The sequence below is a fragment of the Sceloporus occidentalis genome, unplaced genomic scaffold (assembly GCF_023333645.1).
Source record: "Sceloporus occidentalis isolate IW3139 unplaced genomic scaffold, rSceOcc1.0.p SCAF_240, whole genome shotgun sequence".
In the NCBI taxonomy this organism is placed as follows: domain Eukaryota; kingdom Metazoa; phylum Chordata; class Lepidosauria; order Squamata; family Phrynosomatidae; genus Sceloporus; species Sceloporus occidentalis.
In genome coordinates, this window is record NW_028317220.1 from 48,337 (window position 1) to 69,622 (window position 21,286).

General features: G+C 43.6%; 1 protein-coding gene across 3 annotated transcripts in view; it reads right to left on the reverse strand.

Moving 5' to 3' along the window:
• Window positions 1-19,190, reverse strand: part of LOC149276410 (trinucleotide repeat-containing gene 6C protein-like) — a 33,837-nt gene extending 14,647 nt beyond the window's left edge. For 2 of the 3 annotated variants that reach the window (XM_089503671.1, XM_089503670.1), the window contains exons 1-8: window positions 19,128-19,190; window positions 18,966-18,987; window positions 12,586-12,900; window positions 4,451-7,006; window positions 2,551-2,757; window positions 1,424-1,587; window positions 731-811; window positions 214-271 (exon numbers count right to left, since the gene is read on the reverse strand). In XM_089503671.1, coding sequence (XP_089359797.1) covers window positions 214-271; window positions 731-811; window positions 1,424-1,587; window positions 2,551-2,757; window positions 4,451-7,006; window positions 12,586-12,900; window positions 18,966-18,987; window positions 19,128-19,190 — 3,466 coding nt within the window. Of the gene's footprint in view, window positions 1-213; window positions 272-730; window positions 812-1,423; window positions 1,588-2,550; window positions 2,763-4,437; window positions 7,007-12,585; window positions 12,901-18,965; window positions 18,988-19,127 lie in introns of those variants that run through there. The other variant, XM_089503672.1, reaches the window with a different exon arrangement.
• Window positions 19,191-21,286: the final 2,096 nt, after the last annotated feature.

Genomic DNA, 21,286 nt, shown 5'->3' on the forward strand with positions numbered 1-21,286 from the left:
CAACAACTTTTTCTAAAGTGTTGATAAATTTAACATCCGATTTGTTTCTAGTTACTGGTTATTGATTACACTCAAAGGGAAAGTTATTATAAGTACGATTAATAAAAACACAAAAAATGAAAACAATATTTCGCCCAGACAATCTACTGAAATGTTCATAACACAAATATTGTGGATGTATTGGGCTTATGTAGTATTCCTGCAAATACTTACTCATGGCCTGGTCTAGATTCATACTGTTGCTCTTCAAGGCCTCTTCAGCAGGCTCTTTCTGTTGGAAATCATGACAAGGGGTTTGTATTTACATGAATCGCAGGCACTATTTTCTCATGCACCCAATCTTTTTTCCTAGACATATCAACCTTCCCTCCAAACAGCATTATTTCTCATTCAGGTCTCATCAAGCTTACAAAAAGTTGGCTTTTTACGCCATGTTTCCACCCATTTGACGATGATCCATTCTAACAACCATCTCATTCTCTCTGTGTCTTCATCACAACTGCTGTGAGAGAACTAAATTTCCACTCCCAGGATATAAAACCATTATTATTTGGACATTTGATAATGTAAAACCACTAAGAATGATTAGCTCCCTGTAATTTGTTTAAGGCAATACAGGGAATTCTTACTCATTTAGCAGGGTTTGCTATGTGATGTGCGGGAAATGCCCTAAAGTCAAGAAAGTGGAAAGATTCAGATCACGTAAGTAGAGTCAGTTGCATATACTTACTGGGAAGCCCATGTCAGTGAGCTGTTTAGTCAGTCTGCTCATGATCCAGGCCTCATCTGACTTGCTTGAAGTCTTCATGCCCTGTGTTGATCACATGTAACAATGGATCAGAAAGGGAAATTGAGAAAACATGATAGAAAACAATCAGAGGGACCCTCCAGTATCCCAGGCAGCACCTGAACAATGAAGACATATGAAAGTACTCTGTACATACATTCATTGAACATATATCTATATATATATCTATCTATATATATATCAGGATAGTGAACTGTGATCTATTGGTGCACTTTCTACGCATGGAGATGTTCTGGTTCGATATTCACCAAGCCATTGCTGATATCACGTGTCAGGAGATGTGCTCAGCTAAACACATCTCCTGTATGGCAAGTAGCTGGGGGTGAGGAAAAACTTAAAGGGACTCCCAACTGAGAAATAAAAAACGCAGGCTGAACATGCGGGGTTTCTAGGGAAACATTAGTAATTTAAGTAAACTGGCATGATCAGTTAAATAATTATTCTTGGGCAGGGTTTATGAGTTCGAGAGTAGAAGAGTATAGTGTCTCAAATGGTATAATTAGTCAGGAAGAGCAGGTGGAACATGAATTTTCAAGGGACATATTTCGGGTTTACAAGAATAATGAAAGACTTAACAATGTCTCCCTGAATGATTTACACAAGTCCAAATCCCACCTTAGAAAGTCCTTTCTTGGGGCCGTTCCCCCAAGAATTACAGGAGGAGTTGCTGTCCTGGGAAGCAGCGTTATTCCACATGTCGCTCTCCTCATCCTCCCACTGGCTGGCAAGACTAACTTCGTCTCCACCACTACCCCAGCCTTCTTGCATAGATTTTGAAGCTGAAAATAGGAAGAAAAGAAGAAAAAAAAAAAAAAAAAAAAAAAAGACGTGAAGGCTCTGCACTGGGAGCGTGAAATTATCAGAAGAGAAAACGCTGCCGTTCCGCAGACCAAAAGATAAACAATTTGAAATATACGTATATGGATTAAGTGCCGGAATCAATACTAAACTGGGAGATTAGTATGTTTGGTTGGAAACTATGTAACCCACATAGGAAACTTGAGCCGTCTATGATGGGCTGAAAATCATAACACGGTTTCATTTGTAACGTGGCAAAATAGAAAAGACTGGAACAACCGCAAAAGCGTTAACAGAGAAGCTAATACAATTGCTTAAAATAAGCTTTGTGTAACTAGAATCAGGATTCACTACCGTATACCAATAACTAAAACTCTTTGAAAATCTCTGAAGCTGAAGAAATTAAGATGACTTATTTAAGGATACGATAGTCAATCAGTAAATTGGAGGATACAGGCAAGTCATCACAGATGAGTAGGTATCCACGTGTATTCAGTTCCATTTTATTTATATGGGCTTTGTTTATTTTAATAATTATGTTACTCATCTCTCAATTTGTTGAACAGTTTAGGAACGTGTTACTTATATTACTCTTTCATGTCGATGTGTCCTTTGTTAATTCTAACAGTTTTATAAAGAGTTCCCTAATACTTTAAAATCCTTGCTGGTGTACAAAGATATCCACTCGTTGGGTACCAACTTTTTATTAAATACTTACTGTCCCTTATCTCAAGTGGTGGTGTTCTTCTACATAAAAGGATAACATGCCGTTTAGTAGCATGGACAGAGGTGCCGGTACATATTACAGAGATACATAAAGAAACCTACGGGCTTTTTCAAGCAGACTCGGGAATGAAATAAGAGCGTTTGAATTGATGCACCCAGAACACAGGCCTCCCGCTGGACAAAGCTTGTTAGGGTAAAAGCTGTTCTTAGGCCCACACCTGGTTTGCACAGCACAGGGGCAGCAGCTGGAGCACTTGGCCTTCCATATGTCTCTGGGGATTCTGTAGAGCCATCAGCCCACCCTGAAGCGCTGTTGGAGGGCTTCCCCCATGCAGAAGTACCATTATCCACCGCAGTAGATGGAGATGAGGGCTCTCCCCAGGAGGTTTCAGTCTTGGGGTGAACAGGAGGCTTGTCTCCCCAGCCTGTAAAAGAGACAACAAAATTTCACCATACAACGAACCTGAGGACGTTTCACCATTTATCCAAAACAGTAAAAAATGCTGGTGAAAAATAGGTTTCTAAGAGAGAATTTGATCTGCCAATCCTAAAAGCTCAGCAATATACTGCTAGCCATTCCCCCAAAACAGCACTGGGGAGACCGGCTAATTCAAAATAATCTCCGCTCCGGTGGGTTATGAAACAAATGCTGGGTCTCTCTGGGGCAATCTTCTGCAGAAGGGTAAAACTTTATATAAATTGTTCAGACTATAAATATTCAAAGAAATACGCAACGGTGCTGGAAACAAGAACACGACTCCCGCAGACGGCTTTGCCAGGACACCTAAGCCGGCTAAGAACAGAAAGGTAGCATCTCAATAAGCAGATCTACCTTTCCCTAATCCTTGGCGAGTCTTCAGAAGGGATCAAGCAGCATGTCCTTGTTACTCGGGAGGTGACATTGATACATCGTATTCCATGCCACTCTTGTAGGAATTAAAAGGCGACTGCATTTGGGTATAATGGGCCAGCTTTCTACAGCCACTTGTATGCATTAAGGTCAAGGCATTAAAACACATTTATTTATTTGCAAAGGACTGCACACCACTACATTTTACGTACCATTAGAAATCAAAAATGTGTTTACTAGACTTGTGCATTCGTATGGGTATGTTTTCTATTGTTCAGCCCGAATACCGAACATACGAACCAGGGCTGTAACTAACAATTATTTTCATAATCGATTAGTTGGCCGTTTATTCAAATTATTCAGATACATCCTTCCCTCGCAGGATGCGGCCGGGACTGCACAGTGACGTCGGTGGGCGATCCCACTGACGTTAATTGGAGTTCCCGCTGACGTCAGTGGCGTTCCCACTGATGTCAGGGGAGTTCGCGGCAGCGGGAAACACTCCCACATTTAAAGGAAAAATGGGCGAGGAGTGTCAAAACCCCGCTCCCCGGAGGATTCTGGTCTTGACCCGGGGAACTAGAGGAGCTGCGCTCACCCGGGAAACTGCGGCTCCGGCAGATATGCCACTCTGCCCTCCCCAGATATGCCTTATATCCCCTATATGCCTTGTACCCAGATATGCCACTGTGCCCCCTGATATGACTTATACCCCTTGATATGCCACTCCACCCCCCCCCAGATATGCCTTATACCCCCAAATATACCCCTCTACACGCCCCAGATATGCCTTACACCCCATATATGCTGTAGTGCCCTCTGATACGCCTTATTCCCCAGATATGCCACTCTGGCCCCCAGATAAGCCTTATACCCCCTATATGCCACTGCGCCCTCTGATATGCCCTATACCCCCAGTTATGCCTTACACCCCAGTATTTACAGAAAGCGTAACAAATGGGAATTTCTATAGTAAGAATGTTTGTTTTCTACAGTCCAATTTAGCCATTGTATGGAAACCATGGTGTATTATTAAAAACAAGCATTTGTCAAAAACCAAACATATGTTTGGAAGCTTCAACTTCAAGTTAACATGTGATTCAACACTACTATGGCTCAGCGGGATAGCGAGAGGAATCTTCTGTATTTACAGCATGTGCCTAATGTATGATAAATACAATTCAGCCTTCAAAAAAGTGCCGCTGGTGTCAAGGACATCAAGATTTTTGAAAAAAAAAATAAAAAGTAAATCATTTTTTTTTTTTTACCTGAACCAAGCAGTGGGGAACGGTTCTGCTGGGCACTTGGCTGATGAGGCGGCGGAGGCTCAACCAGACTGGTATTCGGGGTGGTGGTAGGAGTGGTGCTTGAGCTTGTGTTAGTTGAGGGAATCGTCTGAACTACAGGATTATTCCTATCCCACATGTTAACAGTTTTACTGTTGTAATTGTTTGGGTCTCCCCAAGCTGAGGTACCATCATCAATTTCCATTTTGCGTCGAACAGACGGTGGGGAAGGTTCTTCCCAGCCATTACAGTCATTGTTAATGTCCTTCTGCTTGGCTGGTAGTGGTGCTGGTCCTGGTCCTCCTACCCACCCAGATCCAGTCTGCTTTACAGCAGTAGCTCCTCCCCAACCACTTACATTGCCATCTTGGTTTTTATTAGCCCAGTTCTGCTGAGGAGCTTTCAAAGTATCCCCCCAGCCTGTACCCGAATTAGCCTTGGTGCTTGTGCCATTTCCCCACCCACTGGTCCCAGATCGTGTATTCTCACTCCATCCAGTTCCAGACTTGCTGTCAGTGTCCCATCCTATCCCATTATTCTTCCCATCAGTCACATGTGTAGGAACAGGGGGCACCTCAGTCCAGTCTCCACCTGCAGCAGGACTCCAGCCTGTATTTGATTTCTGCCCATCCCCCCAACTTTGAGCTTTGGGCTTGTGAGGCTCACTCCAAGTGGGTGATTTGCCATCCTGATTAGCGGATCCACTCCAAGCGTGACCGCTTTTGGCAGCAGCATTAACGGCAGCAGAGCTTGAAGGATCTCCCCACCCAACTGGACCATTTGGCGCTGTGTTATCCACCCAACTTGCATTTATAGGAGCAGATATAGGTTGGGAGCTAGCCCAACCAGATACTGAAGAGGTATTTGTACTGTTCATGATGGACCCGTCACTCTTCCCCCCTGAGTTTGAAGGCTGAGTGCTTGAACAACCCCAAGCTTCTGTCCCAGTATTCTTCCTATCAGTTCGCTGAAATTCGTCAAAATCCCATGCAATGTTTTGCTTCACTGGGACCTGACCCCACCCAGTATTGGAGAGAACCCTGGGATCAAGATCTTGTCTTGGCAACTGGATCTGGCCTTGATCTGTAATCCCTTTATCAGCCCGCTCACCATCTACTCCTCTTACTTCATTTTGTTTTCCACTACAGTCACTACTTATTTCACTAGCAGCAGTGCCAGATGTTAAAACTTTGGCCCTCGAATTTATATTATCACCCAGTTGTGTAACAGAATTGGGCATGGTAGCAGTAGGACTATCCCAGCCACATGATCCTTTTCCACTGATATCACTGGTGGAATGCTGGTTCGGGACCCTACCCCACTCACCATTCACACTACTTGTAGAGCCACGGCCTGCACCCCAAGGTCCAGTATGTGTATTTCCAACACTCCCTCTACCTCTGCCCCATGCTAATACCCCTGGACTAGTTGGCGGTCCCGAATCCCATGCACTGATTCCATTTCCCTCTTTCTGCACAACACAACCTGATCCATTTTGTTTATTTGCAGCTGAAATGACAGGATCTCCAATTTCCTGACTAAACCCAGTGTTGCAGCTTCCTGCAGCAGACACACTTGGTGATAAACCCCACACAGAATTGCCTGTACTGTCACCGACCCCTTGAGAAACTGAGCCATTGCCACTAGCACCAGGAAGGCTTTGCAGGTGAGGTGGGATGATGCTCCCAATTCCAACAGCTATCCCCCAATTGGGCAGTCCATTTGTCTGCATTGCATTGATAGGGTTTGTTGAAGAATTCATGGGGTTAGTGTTATTTGGTCCATCAGTGTTAAGGTTCTGAGGTTGCATGCTGAAAGACACATTCTGAGACGTGGACGTTTGTGATTCTGTGCTCTCTTGTGACTGCATGTTTCTCCAGGCGCCTAAAGTACCTGTGGGATTTCCATTCTGGTTGCCAATATTCTGACTCATGGCACCAACTGGACCGCAAATACTGGAAGGACTACATCCACTCATAGTTCCATCATGTCCAAGTACTGGCCAGGCAGCTGGGTTGGCATTCGGGTTAAGATTAACACCTGTATTTGAGTTGGAAGCACCCCAGCAGTTCTGACTCCTACCCTCCCCAGTTAAACTGTCCACATTCCCATCCCCACTGCTGGAGGAACAATGACCAATGGCAGGGCTGGAGCCTGGAGCTACGCCCCAAACCCTGGCTAAGTTTCCATTCCCATTAGCTCCTCCAGCTCCAAGGGCACTCGGATTAGAAGTGCTTTGGACGAGTGCTCCATTGGTGCCGTTATTGCCATTTGTTTTCTTTGCATGTCCAGTGAAGTTGCCTTGGGCACTCATAGCCATGCTACTTTTCTCAGAGCCACAATTGGAGGCAGAGTCAGTGTCTGTAGTACATTCTGAGGCAGACTCAGTCTCGGTTCCTGTAATAGAAGGCCACTCTTCTTTGTCAGTCCTGTCTATTATCACTTTATCCCAGCTGGACGTAGGTTCACCTCTGAGAGTAGCCTGCGACCCCCAGTGGGAATTGTCATAATGGTCTCCCAAACAACTGCGAATGAGATCTACAGATAAAAAAAATGGAACTTTAAATGGTTATAACACAAGAGTCAAACAGAAGTTATAATTCCAAATCATAGCTTTTTAAAAAAAATATATAGCCTTACTAATATGCACAAGAAAAAAAAATAGAATCCATGTAGGACAAAAAGTTACATTAAAAGTTGTGTGAAGTGGAGGCAGGTGTTGGTAATACTACTCCAAACATAAAAATACTGTGTTTATATAGGAATCATTGACAACCTTTGGATCTGTACGATTCAACAAGAAATAACTGCTAAAAAGAACAAAAACACTACAACTTTTCAGTAGATGATGCTTACTAAATGTATTATAGGAACATGATGTCTAAGACTAATAAAGGACAACTTGGAGCAATTTTGGAGCAAATGCTACATTTTGGGCAAGGTTGTCTGTTACTGCTAACCGTGCCAATGAAAGCAGTTTGGACCCCCAAAACTGGATACCTGGAACCATACCAGTAGGGATTATAAACCTGTACACTGTTATAAAGTCTAAACATGAAATTGTTGCAATGGATGAAAAACAAGACATTAGCATTCATTCACACATACAAAATGGTAATCCAATAGGAAAATCTACTGAGGAAATTGGTCTGACGAGGTATGGAATTACATAGGCTAAACGGCCCTTAATCCACACGAAGAACAATATATTCACAAAACTCATCATTAGGAACACATAATAAACTGGGATTCGTGGTAGTTTTAGACCTCACAGCCCAATATCTGGTATACTTTTTTTCCTTCACTCTCTCATGAGATGATTTACCAGAGCTGAGTGACCAAGGTGGCAAATGCGGCATTTTGGCAATCTTTCATTTTCTTGTTGCCAGCTGATATCAGCAACTAATGTAATGCAGACTAACTCTTTCTTCCAAAATAACTGTGCACTTTTATATTTTTTATTAGGCTTAGAATAGCAATCGAATAACCACTTCATTAAAGCAGCAGCATACCTGTGAGTGACAGTTGTGGCCTCTATTCATTTAAATAGCTCCCTTTGACTAGAATGGTAGTTTTACTGAACAAAGGCAAGAAGCATACTAAAGTATGCTCCCTCCTTTTCAGAGAGGCAGCTGAGGGAAGGTTAAATGAGACAAAAGTCCAATAACTACAGGATGCCTGCTCTGATTCATATGAAGCAGATGTTATGAATGAAGCAAATCTTTTTTCTGGGAGGTGTTCTACGGCACTAGGAATGGGGTTTGTAATGCTGCGATTAATTACAAAAAGTTTATTGCCCCTGATACCTACTTTAATAAAGCACTTATCAGATAGAGAAGTGGCAGCCCATCATCTCCATGATGCAACTATTGGTTGATTGAAGCGGTCAGTGACAGGAAAGTCATCCCACTGAAATCAATGGTGGCACTTTCCAAACATGCGCACGGGAATCTGAACAGACCTCTGCCTGCAACGTTCCCCAGAGCCAGGGCTGCTGCTGACCTTAATTATTATCCTTCATTATATCACATGAAGGAAGGTGTGTTTGGCTAAACATAACCCCTGCAAGGGGAAGGGAAAGAGGCAAATGCACATGGGAGGGATTCCGCAGAATCCTCCAATGCCTTTGGAAAGCGGACCACACAAGGGCTCACGTGGGAATCATATGCATAAAAGTACATCGGATGGCTGGAGTGTTCCTTTAAAGTTCGTAGAGCTCGGGGAAGAGCAACATGAAGGTTAATAAACGTGGACTGCTTCGTCCACCTTTACCAGGAGGTAGGTTCACTTTCAAACAGGTGTTGTAAATTTATTTAAAGGTTAATAAACAGCCCTTTCACTTGCATAGAAACATGAGACGGAGTCTGCTTCCCGTGGTTAATTTGCCAGCGATAGTAAAAATTGCCACCTTTTGGATATTTTCACGGTAGGAACACATCATGTTGAGGTTATCTACAAATGTTATTGTGAAACAAGCTGCGTAACGCCAAGAAACCCTGAATTATCTGATTAACCATATTGGAAGCTCATTTCTGTTATAGAGACGTGCAACTAAACCGTTTCTACATAAGCCGTATGGGGTGTTAAGGATAGCAAAAAACTAAGCTTAATTTCATCCTACCACGAGCCTACCCTCCTTCACGAACACACACATAACCACCATGGAAACATTCACAGAAACCTCAGAGATGAGAAGCAGTTTATATTCGGTCATTAGACCGATGTTTGGAGTTCGCACCGGATAGACGGAGCATATTCCAGGTTTTGTTATTTTTTGGCGTTTTTTTTTTCCCCTCAGCATGTCTGGGTAAAGCAGCTCAGCCTCAGAAGCCGCCATATTCTTCAGTCTGAAACAGGGCCAAAAATCAAAAAGAGGTTTTGCGGCTGCTACTTCTGTGGTGGCGCAACAAACTGACTGGAAAGAGAGTTATTTGCCAGCGATATATTTCGGTCCTCCAGGAACAAGGAGGGAGACAGAAGTGAGTGGAGGGGAGGGCGCGTGGGGAGTGAAATACCTGAGGAAAGGGGACGCCCAACCATCCGAGGAAACGCTACTCCTCTGCCTCACCACGGCTCTCGGCTTCAGTATGTCGGCTGTGCACAGCGTACGCTTCATCCTGTCGCTGTGCCGGCCGGAGAACCTGCGCGCTGGTTTGGGCCTTTGCTGCACTGGCTTTGGAAATGCCCTCACAGCACGGGGAGGCTCCTTCTCGCTCCCCCCCCCCATTCTCCCGTACACACAGTCCCCTCCCCCCCCCCCCTCCAACATGGGTTAAGGTATCAACGGCCTCGCAACGTAAGCTTCCATTATGTAATTGCATCTGACACTAAACCGATCTTCCTCCGCTTTACGTTCTCACTCGGGGACATGGCTACAATTGAAAATATAGCTGCTGTTTTTTCCCAGTTTTGAATGTCAGCCAAAACAACAGCGGCACGTCGGCGATTGGCTCCGCTCTAATGTGCTTTTCAGCCCCGTCTCCCTGCCAGAGCCCATCTCCTCCCTCTCCACTCATTTCCTTTCATAAACAGCACCAGAGTCTGGCGTTCCAGCTTTAACATTCGAAACGAGGGCCCACATGCATACACGGCCTGGCGGCGCGCCAGCCTCCTAATAACTTCCCAGCCTCCAACTCCGAGCGCATTAATCAAAGCCAGGCCGCCTTATACATACGCAGCACAGGAGCCCCAAACAATACATCACAGGCACCGAAACTATGCTTACACCGGGGCGAAATAACCACGGGAAAGCTGCACCAAGCAGGGCTACCTAAGGAAACTGGAGCATCCATCTTCGATACCAACTGTAATCGGCTCGTGCAAAGAAGAAATAATAATAACGTCTGCAACAGCCTCACCCTACAGATCACAGAAATATAAAGATTTATCAAGGCCACATTAATTCATAGATTGTGCTGCCATCGATGCTCCTTTCTGCACACAGCCCCTCTTTCCATCATGGTCTGGCAACCGCCCCCCCCCTTCCTTAATAGAGGATCTCGTGTTGGCCAGACACCTCCTCTACCATATTAGACGGAATGAAACCAGACGCAGAATGAAATACGGTAACTTCTACATTGTAAAAGAATGTAACAGATAATGTGACGTTTACAAACACAGTAATAGTTATACAGGGCCAACGATGTCCGTAGCACTTGTTACCTCAAAGTGTATAACAAAGCTAAAAGAACCATTATATTAAGTAAAGAAGGCCAAGCTTACGACACACACACACATATATAATATACTGACACACTGTATAAAGGTGAATAATGCACACAAACACACGGTGACGGAACCTCTAATATTCTCAGAATCCCTCCTGATTACCGAGTTTAGATCTAAGAATACATATGCTTATTATAGACCGCGCGCGCATGCACGCACACACACTCTGCATCTGTTAAATGCACGCGGTTCAGTAAACATAAGGTTAATAGTAGATACACTTCACTTTTCGGTATAATTAGCAACCAGCAAATGTTCCTCATGTAGCTAAGATAGTTGGTGCTGTTTACATAAAATCAGTGGTGAAGCCTCTGCATGCGCAGTCTGCTATTTTAATTTCTCTCTTTAAATGTCAGTAGTGATAACCCGGAGCAGCTGCCCGCGCTCCACCATGCTGACGTTTTACAATTCAGCATAAAACCAGCGCATGATGAGGGCAGAGCCGGACCCGGGGTGGTGCTCGGGGCTCCGGAAGATTCACCTTTTCAGCAATCTTTACAGAAATACAACACATGAAGCCGGGCTCTGGCCGGGACTGGCACCAGCTGCAATTTCTTGTGGGTCGCCTGAGGCTAATTTTAACCCTAGGTGGCATGTGCTCCTCCAAAACTAGCCATGGCTGAAGCAGTGGACATTAGTGAGCTCCACTTAAATCTTACTTGCACAAGAAGCGTTAACTGCCTAATACCTTAGGGCTTTAACCAATACACATTTCAGTGCTAGATAGTTTTCAACTCCTCTGCAACCGACGACATACTCAGTACAGCTCAAAAACATGGTCCCACAAGGACCTGTGCAGTACGTCATTGGTTAAAATCAGCCAATCCCTTGCTGTATTTTACAGTGATGGGTGAACACAAAACTGCTCTGGTCCTGTATTATAAAAAACAGCCCTGGTCCTGAAAGGGTTAACCGGGTAACTATTATTATTACATATATTGAGACAGAGATAAACAGCTTATACAGACCACTAGACTGCTGTGACGTAAAGGCCACTTGCTCTGTCTTAGCTTTGGAGTCCCCAACAAAACAAAATAAGCAGTGTTTCGGAAACCATCAGTCTTTACCTAGAACACAGGCATCTACCGGTAGGGGGCAATTAAGACATTTTTTCCAAGGAGCCTAAAGCACAATTTAGTTATTCAGGGATGCAATTAATTGTTAGAAAGGGTCATCTGCTGTTCTTGTGTCCTGGAAGCTTCTCAGAGATCAGAACACACAATCAATGCATCACACATGACACAGGATGATGTCATCACAAATATTTATGCCACAAAGGGTGTCACATGCCTCATATTGTTGGAAAAAAACTCTAGTATTTGTTCTTAGTGCTTGCTAATCTGGCTAGGAAACAGGACCCTCAACTGCAACCAGTGACCTATTCTAGTCTAGGCTGTCACAAAACTGCAGGGCAATCAGGGCCCAGAGTGTCCTACTGCCCAGTGGGCTGGTTACAAGGGAAATGTTTGATCTAAACCTAACTATAGCAAAAAAAAGCCCGTACCCCCAAGAGGAAAAATGTGCCATGGCCTCCACTCAAAGGGTTAAAAATGAAATTAGGTAGAGAAGATCTTGAGCTTGGCTTAATGCCTCTCATGGCTTAAGCCACTGTCCTGTGTCAAAAGAAAAGAACACTATGCGTACTTGCAAGGACAACTGTCACGTCCTGATCGATGCTAAACATGTTGTCGTTAAATACAGTAGATGACGTGTCTACACCCGATATGTGTTTATTTCTTACAGGTAACTATGCAAAAAGCACATTATCCAATAGAAAGTTAACTATGAGCTGCAAATTAATGCGATGCAATCACTTGCTACTCCAAACGGCTTTCTTGTCCACCACAAGATGCAGAATATATCAGAAATGAAGAAAGCAGCACTCCTACCAGACTGTGTCTTGGTGGGATTGAGAAGACCACCGGCACCTTGCTGTCGAGTGGGGCTCACTGAAGCTTGCCCGGTGTCCTGTGTAGGGTTAGTCGTGGACAGCGGCCCCGTGGGCAATGGCTGTCCTCTCTTCAACAGCTGCTTCTGTTCCTGCTGTCGGAAGCGTGGAGGCACCTCACGTGGCAGATAACGGGAGGCCGCAGCTTGCAGGCCGTTGGCAGACGCACGCTTGCCATTGCTGTTTGGGACCGTGCTGGTGGAAGTACTGGTGGCAGATTGGGGCTGGCTGGAATTGGTCTTGATGGGTTCTGGCACTAAAAAAAAAAGTTATATACGTTTATATACACTTTATTCCGTAAAAAGGCCAAAAAATAACATTTACAGAGAAAAACAAATATATATAGATATAATATCTGCATCAACAGTGGCACCTAGTGCCTTTCCAAACCTACTGCAGTGCAAGTGGAAAGTGGCAATGTGTGTATATATAAATATATTTTAATTTGTTTATTAATGACCTCCCATATTGCATTGAGAGCCAGGTCTCCGTTTTTGCAGATGACACAAAATTAGGTAGGATAATGCAGTGTAACCTTGATGTTCCTTCTTTGCAGGCGGGTTTAGACTAAAAGAGATGTAATGCATCATGGGAAAAAATAACAACAATGCAGCATATACTTTAAATTGTGTCTCCCTGGGACGAACTACATTTAGGAATAATTGTAGACAACAGACATAGCCACAGTGCACAATGCCAGTAAGCAGCTGCAAAGGCCAATAAGAGATTGGCATGTATAAAACAGGGTATTGATTCACGGGAGGAGGATATCATCTTGCCTCTTGATAAGTCAAGGGTAAGACCTCACTTTGAATATGTTGTGCAATTCAGGGCATCAATCCTTTAAAGGACATTATGGAAATACAAAAGTTGCAAAGTAGGGCTAGAAAATTAATGAGGGGATTGGAAGATCTTAGTTATGAAGAGAGACAAAAAAAGTTGCATCTAAATACACTAGAAAAACAGCATCTTAGAGGAGATATAACTGAATAAATATGTGCAGGACCAATATAAAGAGCTCTCCCTCTGAGACTGGAAGAGCGGAGATTTCATGTACGACAATGGAAGGGATTCTTTACAGTAAGGACAGTAAAGGTTTGGAATTCACTGCCAAGAGGGTGGTGTCAAATACGACGGAGGGTCTGGATTTATTATTTAGAAAATATTATACAGGGGGTATAAGCTATATAATAAATATAAATACTAATAATTTAGAACTTAATGATCCAAAGAGAAATCTGAATGCCTTTTGGAGTCGAGATGGAATCCCCCCCCCCCTCCTCCAAAGTGGCAAAATAAAAAACTAGCTTAATTAGGATCAGGTTTTTTGCTTTCTTTTGGATCAAAAGCTGGAAGGACAGGTAGAAGGGTTGAACTTGATGGACATAGGTCTTTTTTTTAACGTTTTCTGCAGCACAACTTTGTGTTAGTCTATAGTAGCATTTGTATGCCCTTTAAAAAAAACTTTGGGTGGCAGATTAATATGATAAAGTTTTGGTTTTGTTTTTTTATTATGTTTTGATGAATGCAGAGAACACATTTTTTTAGCACTATTATTTTTTTTTTAATTATCAGTGTTTAAAACCATGTAGCTATTAGCTTTCGGAGTACTAAAGCTTTTCATTAAGCTTTGGCCATCATTGCAAAAAAAAAAAACCCCAAAAAACAAAAAGATTTAGATTTTGTTGTAACAGTAGGAAAAACTCCACGTGCTGTTAAAGTTTGGGGGGTAACTACTATAGCTGGAAAGGGTTGATCTTTGATGGGATCTTCATAGGCGTACAGAGGCCCTGTACCACTCCTGCGTTCACTAATCCGAGTATAAAATGCTCAATTGATTTCTCATTCAAACAGCCCAGTGACCCCAAACTTTTGAACGGTGGTGTTTACCTGATCTGTGAAAAATCTAAAAAAACACAAAAACGTATCAGTAGCTGTTTAGCGTTTGAATACTCCCCAAAACGTCACGCGTTGGCTTGCGGTTCTGTTGTCGTAAATGGGGAATAGGATGATACAGCGGAGGGTGCCTCCGGCCCCTGGAGCTCTGACGGCACTTGTTTATAGTGTCTATTAAATGGAGTGGCTCCATTACAAACATCATCATCGCATTGCCTTTCTTCCACGAGATCATCACGCCAAGGTATTATTCGTTCCCCGCACTCAGCCATTTGTTCTTCTCACTGACTAATGAGCGTGTGAATTCATTATAGCAAACAGCTATATGCCGGCACCCATTGCTGTCCCGGCAAGCAATCAAGTTTCAATTTTTTTCCATTATTTTCTGTAGCGTTAAACAACAAACGTAATTGCACAATTATGGAATAAAAGAGAAATTCAGTTTAATGATGCCATTTGGGTTTGTGCTGCCTGGATAGTAAATAAATAGTAAAATAATAAAACTAACGAAAAAGGTTAAAACAAAAATACTTATAAAACACACAAAAAAGGTGCTGTTACGCGGCCTTTAAAATGAGCCAATGGCAAGTGCTCTTGATAAACGCTCCGGGGAGGACTATTAATCAATAATACATCGGGATTATTAATTTGTAGCACTCTATGTCAGATTAAGAAGTCCCGGTGCGCTTCTCATATCACGCTACTCAAAATAAGATATCTTTAACTTGAGAAAGCCTTTCAGAAGCACATTTAGCTATTGGATGTGACACCGAATCCCCTATCGCATGTCACTGTATGATAGTAAATAGTATTAGGAACTCCAGGGCGCCTCTCTATTGGGAGGAGGTGAGAGAGAAGACCATGGACGCACATCTAGTTTTTCTAATTTAATTCCAAGCTACACTTGAAAAAGTCCTGAAAATCTCCACAGTGATATCCTCCGAAAGACGTCTCCGGGATTCACTGTAATAAAACAAGATGTCCAAATGTCTCAATCCAACCCGAAATGCTAGAATATCACAGCCTTTCAAGGGTTTACCAAAGTACACGTGGGATGTTTATTTTAGAGAAGGAGAAATGCTAGAACAAGAGGTCATTATCTAAACCTTGAGAGTCAGAGGCTCGGTGTAACGAAAGGATATCTCACTTTACTGAGAGGATGGTAGTGGAACAGTCTCTCAGTAGAGGTGGTAGAGGCTAACGCAGTATGGGAAGTTATGCATTCACGGGACAGGCATAACTCTATCCTGAGACCAAACCAAGGACTGATTAATCAGCAGGCAAATTCTCTGTTACTTTAAACAAAAAAAAGTGAATACAACAACAGTCTGTCTCTAAGTATGGGGTTCTCTTTACGTATGTAAGGTTGACACCCATACTATAGAAGAACGCATATTAAAGTTCTCTGTGTGTAACCTGCGAGTACTTTAATATACATTCTTCCAAAAACACAAGCAATAAAGCACTTACCAGACACAGAATTGGCAGCCATGCCGCAAAACCGCCTTCTTCCTCCATGATCTGACATTGCTTGCCACTGATTGGCTGCTTGAAGCTGTCAGTCAGTGGCAGGAAAGTGCTCCCATGACTTTACACATGCGCACTGGATCAAACACCAAAACGTAAAGGGACCACAGAGTTGCCGTATGCATTAAAGTCCTTAGTGCCTTTAAGATGGCGTTTGGGCCAAGAAAGAGACTGTCTGCGTGCGACGTATTCTGCTACAGCAATATAGTAATCGGATTTGTGAGATTCCGAGGATTTTACTTGGCGGATATCCAAAACTCCACTGAAACATAACTGTTAGGCATCGTCAATGCATCTTGTAACATTTCATACTTACGGCTTCTCGGCCATATGAATTTATTCCACATTTATTTCCTTTATGTTACGCACGTACATTGTAGGCCATTGCTGGCGGCAAAGCTGATCATACAGTCTAAATAATGCTTCATGCTTTTCTGGCGTAACGGCTTCACTTAGTACAGATGACCACTAAGAGGCAGCATAGCTGCGCACGTAACACCGGGCAAAACACAGGGGAAAACTAAATATGTGGCGGAACAAAAATAAAACAAATCAATAAGACATTAACCTTATTTCAGGACGCTCAGATAACTAACTTACATCCCATGATTAACAAGCATAAGCTCAGTAGGATGCAAACTTAAGTATACCAGTATACCAGTATAACGAGGCCAGTGACTTATTCTGCCCAAAGCCAACCAATGCATCTTAAGGATAATGGCTTGTTCAGCACTCCGTACACCTGCTGACCGCATGGATCTGCAACTATGTCCAAATTGCTTGGTTCCAGGAAACATGGAAAGCTAGAATTATCAACATACAGAACAGCTTGATAAAAATGACCGGCTGCTGACACGTGTTATGGGTTTATATCCACTGCAAGAATGGCACAAATTATCAAAAAGTTCATTTTAGGTGCATAATATGTGAAGAGAACGTTCTTCACGTCACCATGCTGTAGCTGATGAATGAAACGAGCACGAGTGTGAATGAAGCACAGATCACGGATATCCCTTCTAACGAGTTCTTGGAGCAGAATCGTTTGGGAGAGGCACTGCCAACGCACCCAAACAGCCTTTGGGTTTTCCTTTGATCTCTTACGTATTACATTCATTTTCCATTCAGAAAGATGTCTACTTTACGACCTACACACTTCCTAAAACATTTCTACACGGGATAAACGTTCGGTCACAAACCAAGGCTTTAAAGAACACTGCCAGACTTAAGTGCTTAAGGTTTTAGTGCCGACGCAGGAGACGGGCAAGGATCTCACCCCTCAAAGGAAACGCTCGACGGCCGGCAGAGCCTCGTTGATACAGACTTGAAGAAACAAGGCCCATCTGTTGGGTGTTTTCATGCCGGGGGCCACTCCGTCCCCGCGCGATGCCTCTGTATTTGTTGGCTCAATGCACCCGTGCGCTTTTCGTCATGTCGTCACCATGGCAACCGCCGGCCGCTCACACGACTATTTAAAAGCCAAAGCTAAATTGACTTATTGCGTGTCACAAATGAGAGATTACTATTTGGCGGTGATTTTCTGCACTAATGTCCAATACAGATACGTCTCGTGATTGAATTACGCTAATTAAACGCCACTCCCAGTTAATCAGACCTCATTAGGACGGGTGTTAAAGGAAATGAAAAGATGTTGTAATAAAAGGGGGCTTTATGATGGCTGGCGATACTAATTACTTTATTTTAATTGAAATTTACGTGCAGACTATGGTGACAGCTTCTCTTTCAAATCGTGGCAACGCGATAAATTCACTGAATAAGTCATTTTTATGCTTTATCACAGCGTTTAGGGGACAGGCAAGGGCATTTTGTGGGGCAGATTTCTATTAAATCAATGTCATTTTTGGCATTTTTCTGACAATATAGTTCTGCCTTCCATGCGATCTATATATATATGCGGCTGGCTTAAAAAGAGTCTTTTAAGGGCTTTCCAAAGAAAAGAGCTCCGCCGTTAACTTACACAGACATTTTTTTTATTATTATTATTTTTACAATGTAACTTGTAATTTAAAATATGGATACTAGACATTTCTTACATTTAGATGAGGATCAGTGGCCAGGTTAGCCTACGCTTTGTATTAATGGGACGCTGCGTTCTGTATGTGCGGCTGCCAGGTTGCCCGCTGGCCATTTTGGACCCATGAAGGGGGGGGGGTTCCCTAGCTGTTCCTTTGAGGGAACACAATACTGTGCATTTGCCATAATATCAAGAACATCAATTCATTCTAGAAATCATCACTATCAAAATATAAAATTGCCCAATCATTTCAGTATTTAATGTTCAGAACAAACATTGTGTTCATAACTCATCATATTGATGGGCTCACATTGTTGCGGGAGGACTACCCGGCTATTCTTTGGCATTTAAGTTCTGACTCTGTTGTTAAACACGGGAGAAGTAATATATAGCAGAAAGCACTTGTCATTTGAGATCCTTTAGAAGATTTAATTATATGAGGGGCACAATCTCTCTGGCTACAGTTCAGAAAATGTGCCGAGGGTAAATTAAACTATTATAGGCCGATCAGTGTTTTGCGTGGAAAGGTGAAACGTATCTCTGGGCATAATGAATTCTCTGCTGCCCGAGGGACAGACAAAGCACAGGAAAAAAAAACCATGGCTTTTGTGGAAGAGGAGGCTTTAGCGGAAAGGTAATGTGGCTATCAAGGAAATGTGTAGAAGATGGATGGCCTGAGGGAGCTGAAAATGGCAGCCATACAAGCATGAAGACCGCAGGCACCCTCGGCTAACGTCTACTGGCCCTGAATTTCAATGAGATCGGGGACTCGGCCCCTCGCAGCCAGGCTGTCAGACTGAAAGGCAACAGACAGAAAACATGGAACACAACGAGGCGCATGTTGAAAGAGGCAAGTTCTTACTGACCTTTGGTTTTTTGTTCAGCAGCCTAGGGGGGAGAAAAAAAAAGAAAACCAGATTAAAAGCACAACCGGCTATAGGAACCACATCCTAGATTTGTACTGCTTCGGCCAATAGGCAAAAATAATTACAAAACACCAACCCATATTTAACCAAACTGGCACAAACCTTTTTCTGAGCACCTTCCTTCTTCTTCTTTTCTTCCTGCTTTTTCTTTTTCTTTTCTTCCATCAAATGTTCCTCTTTTTGAGTTTCTTCCTCCTTCTCCCTACAAGAAACGTGGGAAAAATTTACGGGAGTTACTCCAAAAACATTAGCTCTGTTAAAAAGTAACCAGAAGCGAGGCAACGTGCTTATTATTTATACACGGCAGATTCTTCCTCATTTTCTGCAAAAATACACAGAACAAATAATATAAAGACATGTTTACCTATATGTCACGCCTTGTTTATAAGGCCGTTGGCCTTATAGGGTTGGATTTACCTTTGGTGCTGCCCTAAGCCTGAGGCCACCCTCTCTGTGGCCGCCATCTACAGGGGTCGAGGTAGCGAATATATCATATCCAAGTGCTCCGTGTCTCAGCACAGCTCCCATAGTGTGAGTGGGCCTTTCCGGGAAGATCAGAGATCTCCCATGTAGCCGGTCCATTGAGCAGCAGAGGGCCTGATCACCTAAGCGGGTGCTTTGCCCACTGGTTTTGCAGCCAGGGGACTGCCACCTATCCCTTAACACGCAGCAGAATGAAATCTTGTCAAACTACTTTGCTGATTCCCGGAAAGAAACATTTAGGCATTACCACCCCCTTTCTCCTTTATGACGAAGGATGTAACAGCTAAACCTTAAAACAAACAAACAATCTTTAAGAGAAGAGTCTGGACTCTCTTTTATTTAATGTATGCTAGAGTCAATTTTACACAAACATTGTGCAAATTAGTGCGTGCATCATGCATGCTTAAATTACTGGAGTTAGAAAGTGAGAATTGTGTCTCAATCCATGTTCATCTAAAAGCAGGAAATGAGTAGCGAGCATACTTAAGTACACTTCCTGTGCATGCCCTGTAGCACTCCCATTGTAACTCATTTGCAAAGGCTGTGCGGTGGGGGGGGGGGGTTTACATTGTTAGATTTTGCCACATACTTAAATGGAGGTTTGAGGGGATATGGCAAAATACGATGTAGGAGAAAATCAAATAAAATGCAAAAGCTCAGAATGGGTATTAGAGTAATAACACAAGATATTATATTCTAGAATCTATAAACCAGAAAGCTGTGTAATATGTTGGTCAGGTTAGATGTTATACAGAGGATTCTTTGAAATTATCATGTATGATATAAATCATATGATGTGCTTTTTTTTTTTTTATATATATATATTTAAATCAAAGTTGAATATAAAGTTGAAAAGCATAATATTTTCAGCGCTTGGTTCACTCTAAACTAAGACTTTACACAATATGTAACCAATCTGGGTATTTGGAGTATTATAGGGATGTGTATTTATTGTATTGACTTTAGGGCTGAAACAACGAATCGATAAAATCGATAATAATCGATAACGGAAATCGTTGTCGACGATTTCCGTTATCGATTAATCGAGTGATCGATTAGTTGTTGGAGCACTCGGCTCCTTTTACTTACCTCCGCGAGCGTTCCCCGCTTCCGCTACACGCGCCTTCTTTTAGTTGCGGTTCGCTCTGTGCGAGTGGCTCCATTCGCACAGAGCGATTCGCGGGGGTGGGGGTGGGGTTTCAGGGGATGCAGGGCAGAGTGGGGGGGGGGGGCAGGCCAGGGTAGGAGACTGAGTGCAGGGCAGGGTGGGGGTGGGGATGCAGGGCAGGGTGTGAGTGTGGGTGTAGGGCAGGAGACTGGGTGCAGGGCAGAGTGGGGGTGCAGGGCAGAGTTGGAGACTGGGTGCAGAGCAGAGTGTGAGTGTGGGTGCAGAGCAGAGTGGGTGCAGGGTGTGAGTGTGGGGGCAGGGCAGAATGTGGGGGCAGGGCTGGGTGCAGGGCAGAGTTGGAGACTGGGTGCAGGGGCACAGTGCAAAGTGCCAGGGCTGGGTGCAAAGTTCTGGGTGCAAAGTGCTGGGTGCAAAGTGCCAGGGCCGGGTGCAAAGTGCCAGGGCCGGGTGCAAAGTGCCAGGGCCGGGTGCAAAGTGCCAGGGCTGGGTGCAAAGTTCTGGGTGCAAAGTGCCAGGGCTGGGTGCAAAGTGCTGGGTGCAAAGTGCCAGGGCTGGGTGCAAAGTGCCGGGTGCAAAGTGCCGGGTGCAAAGTGCTGGGTGCAAAGTGCCAGGGCTGGGTGCAAAGTGCTGGGTGCAAAGTTCTGGGTGC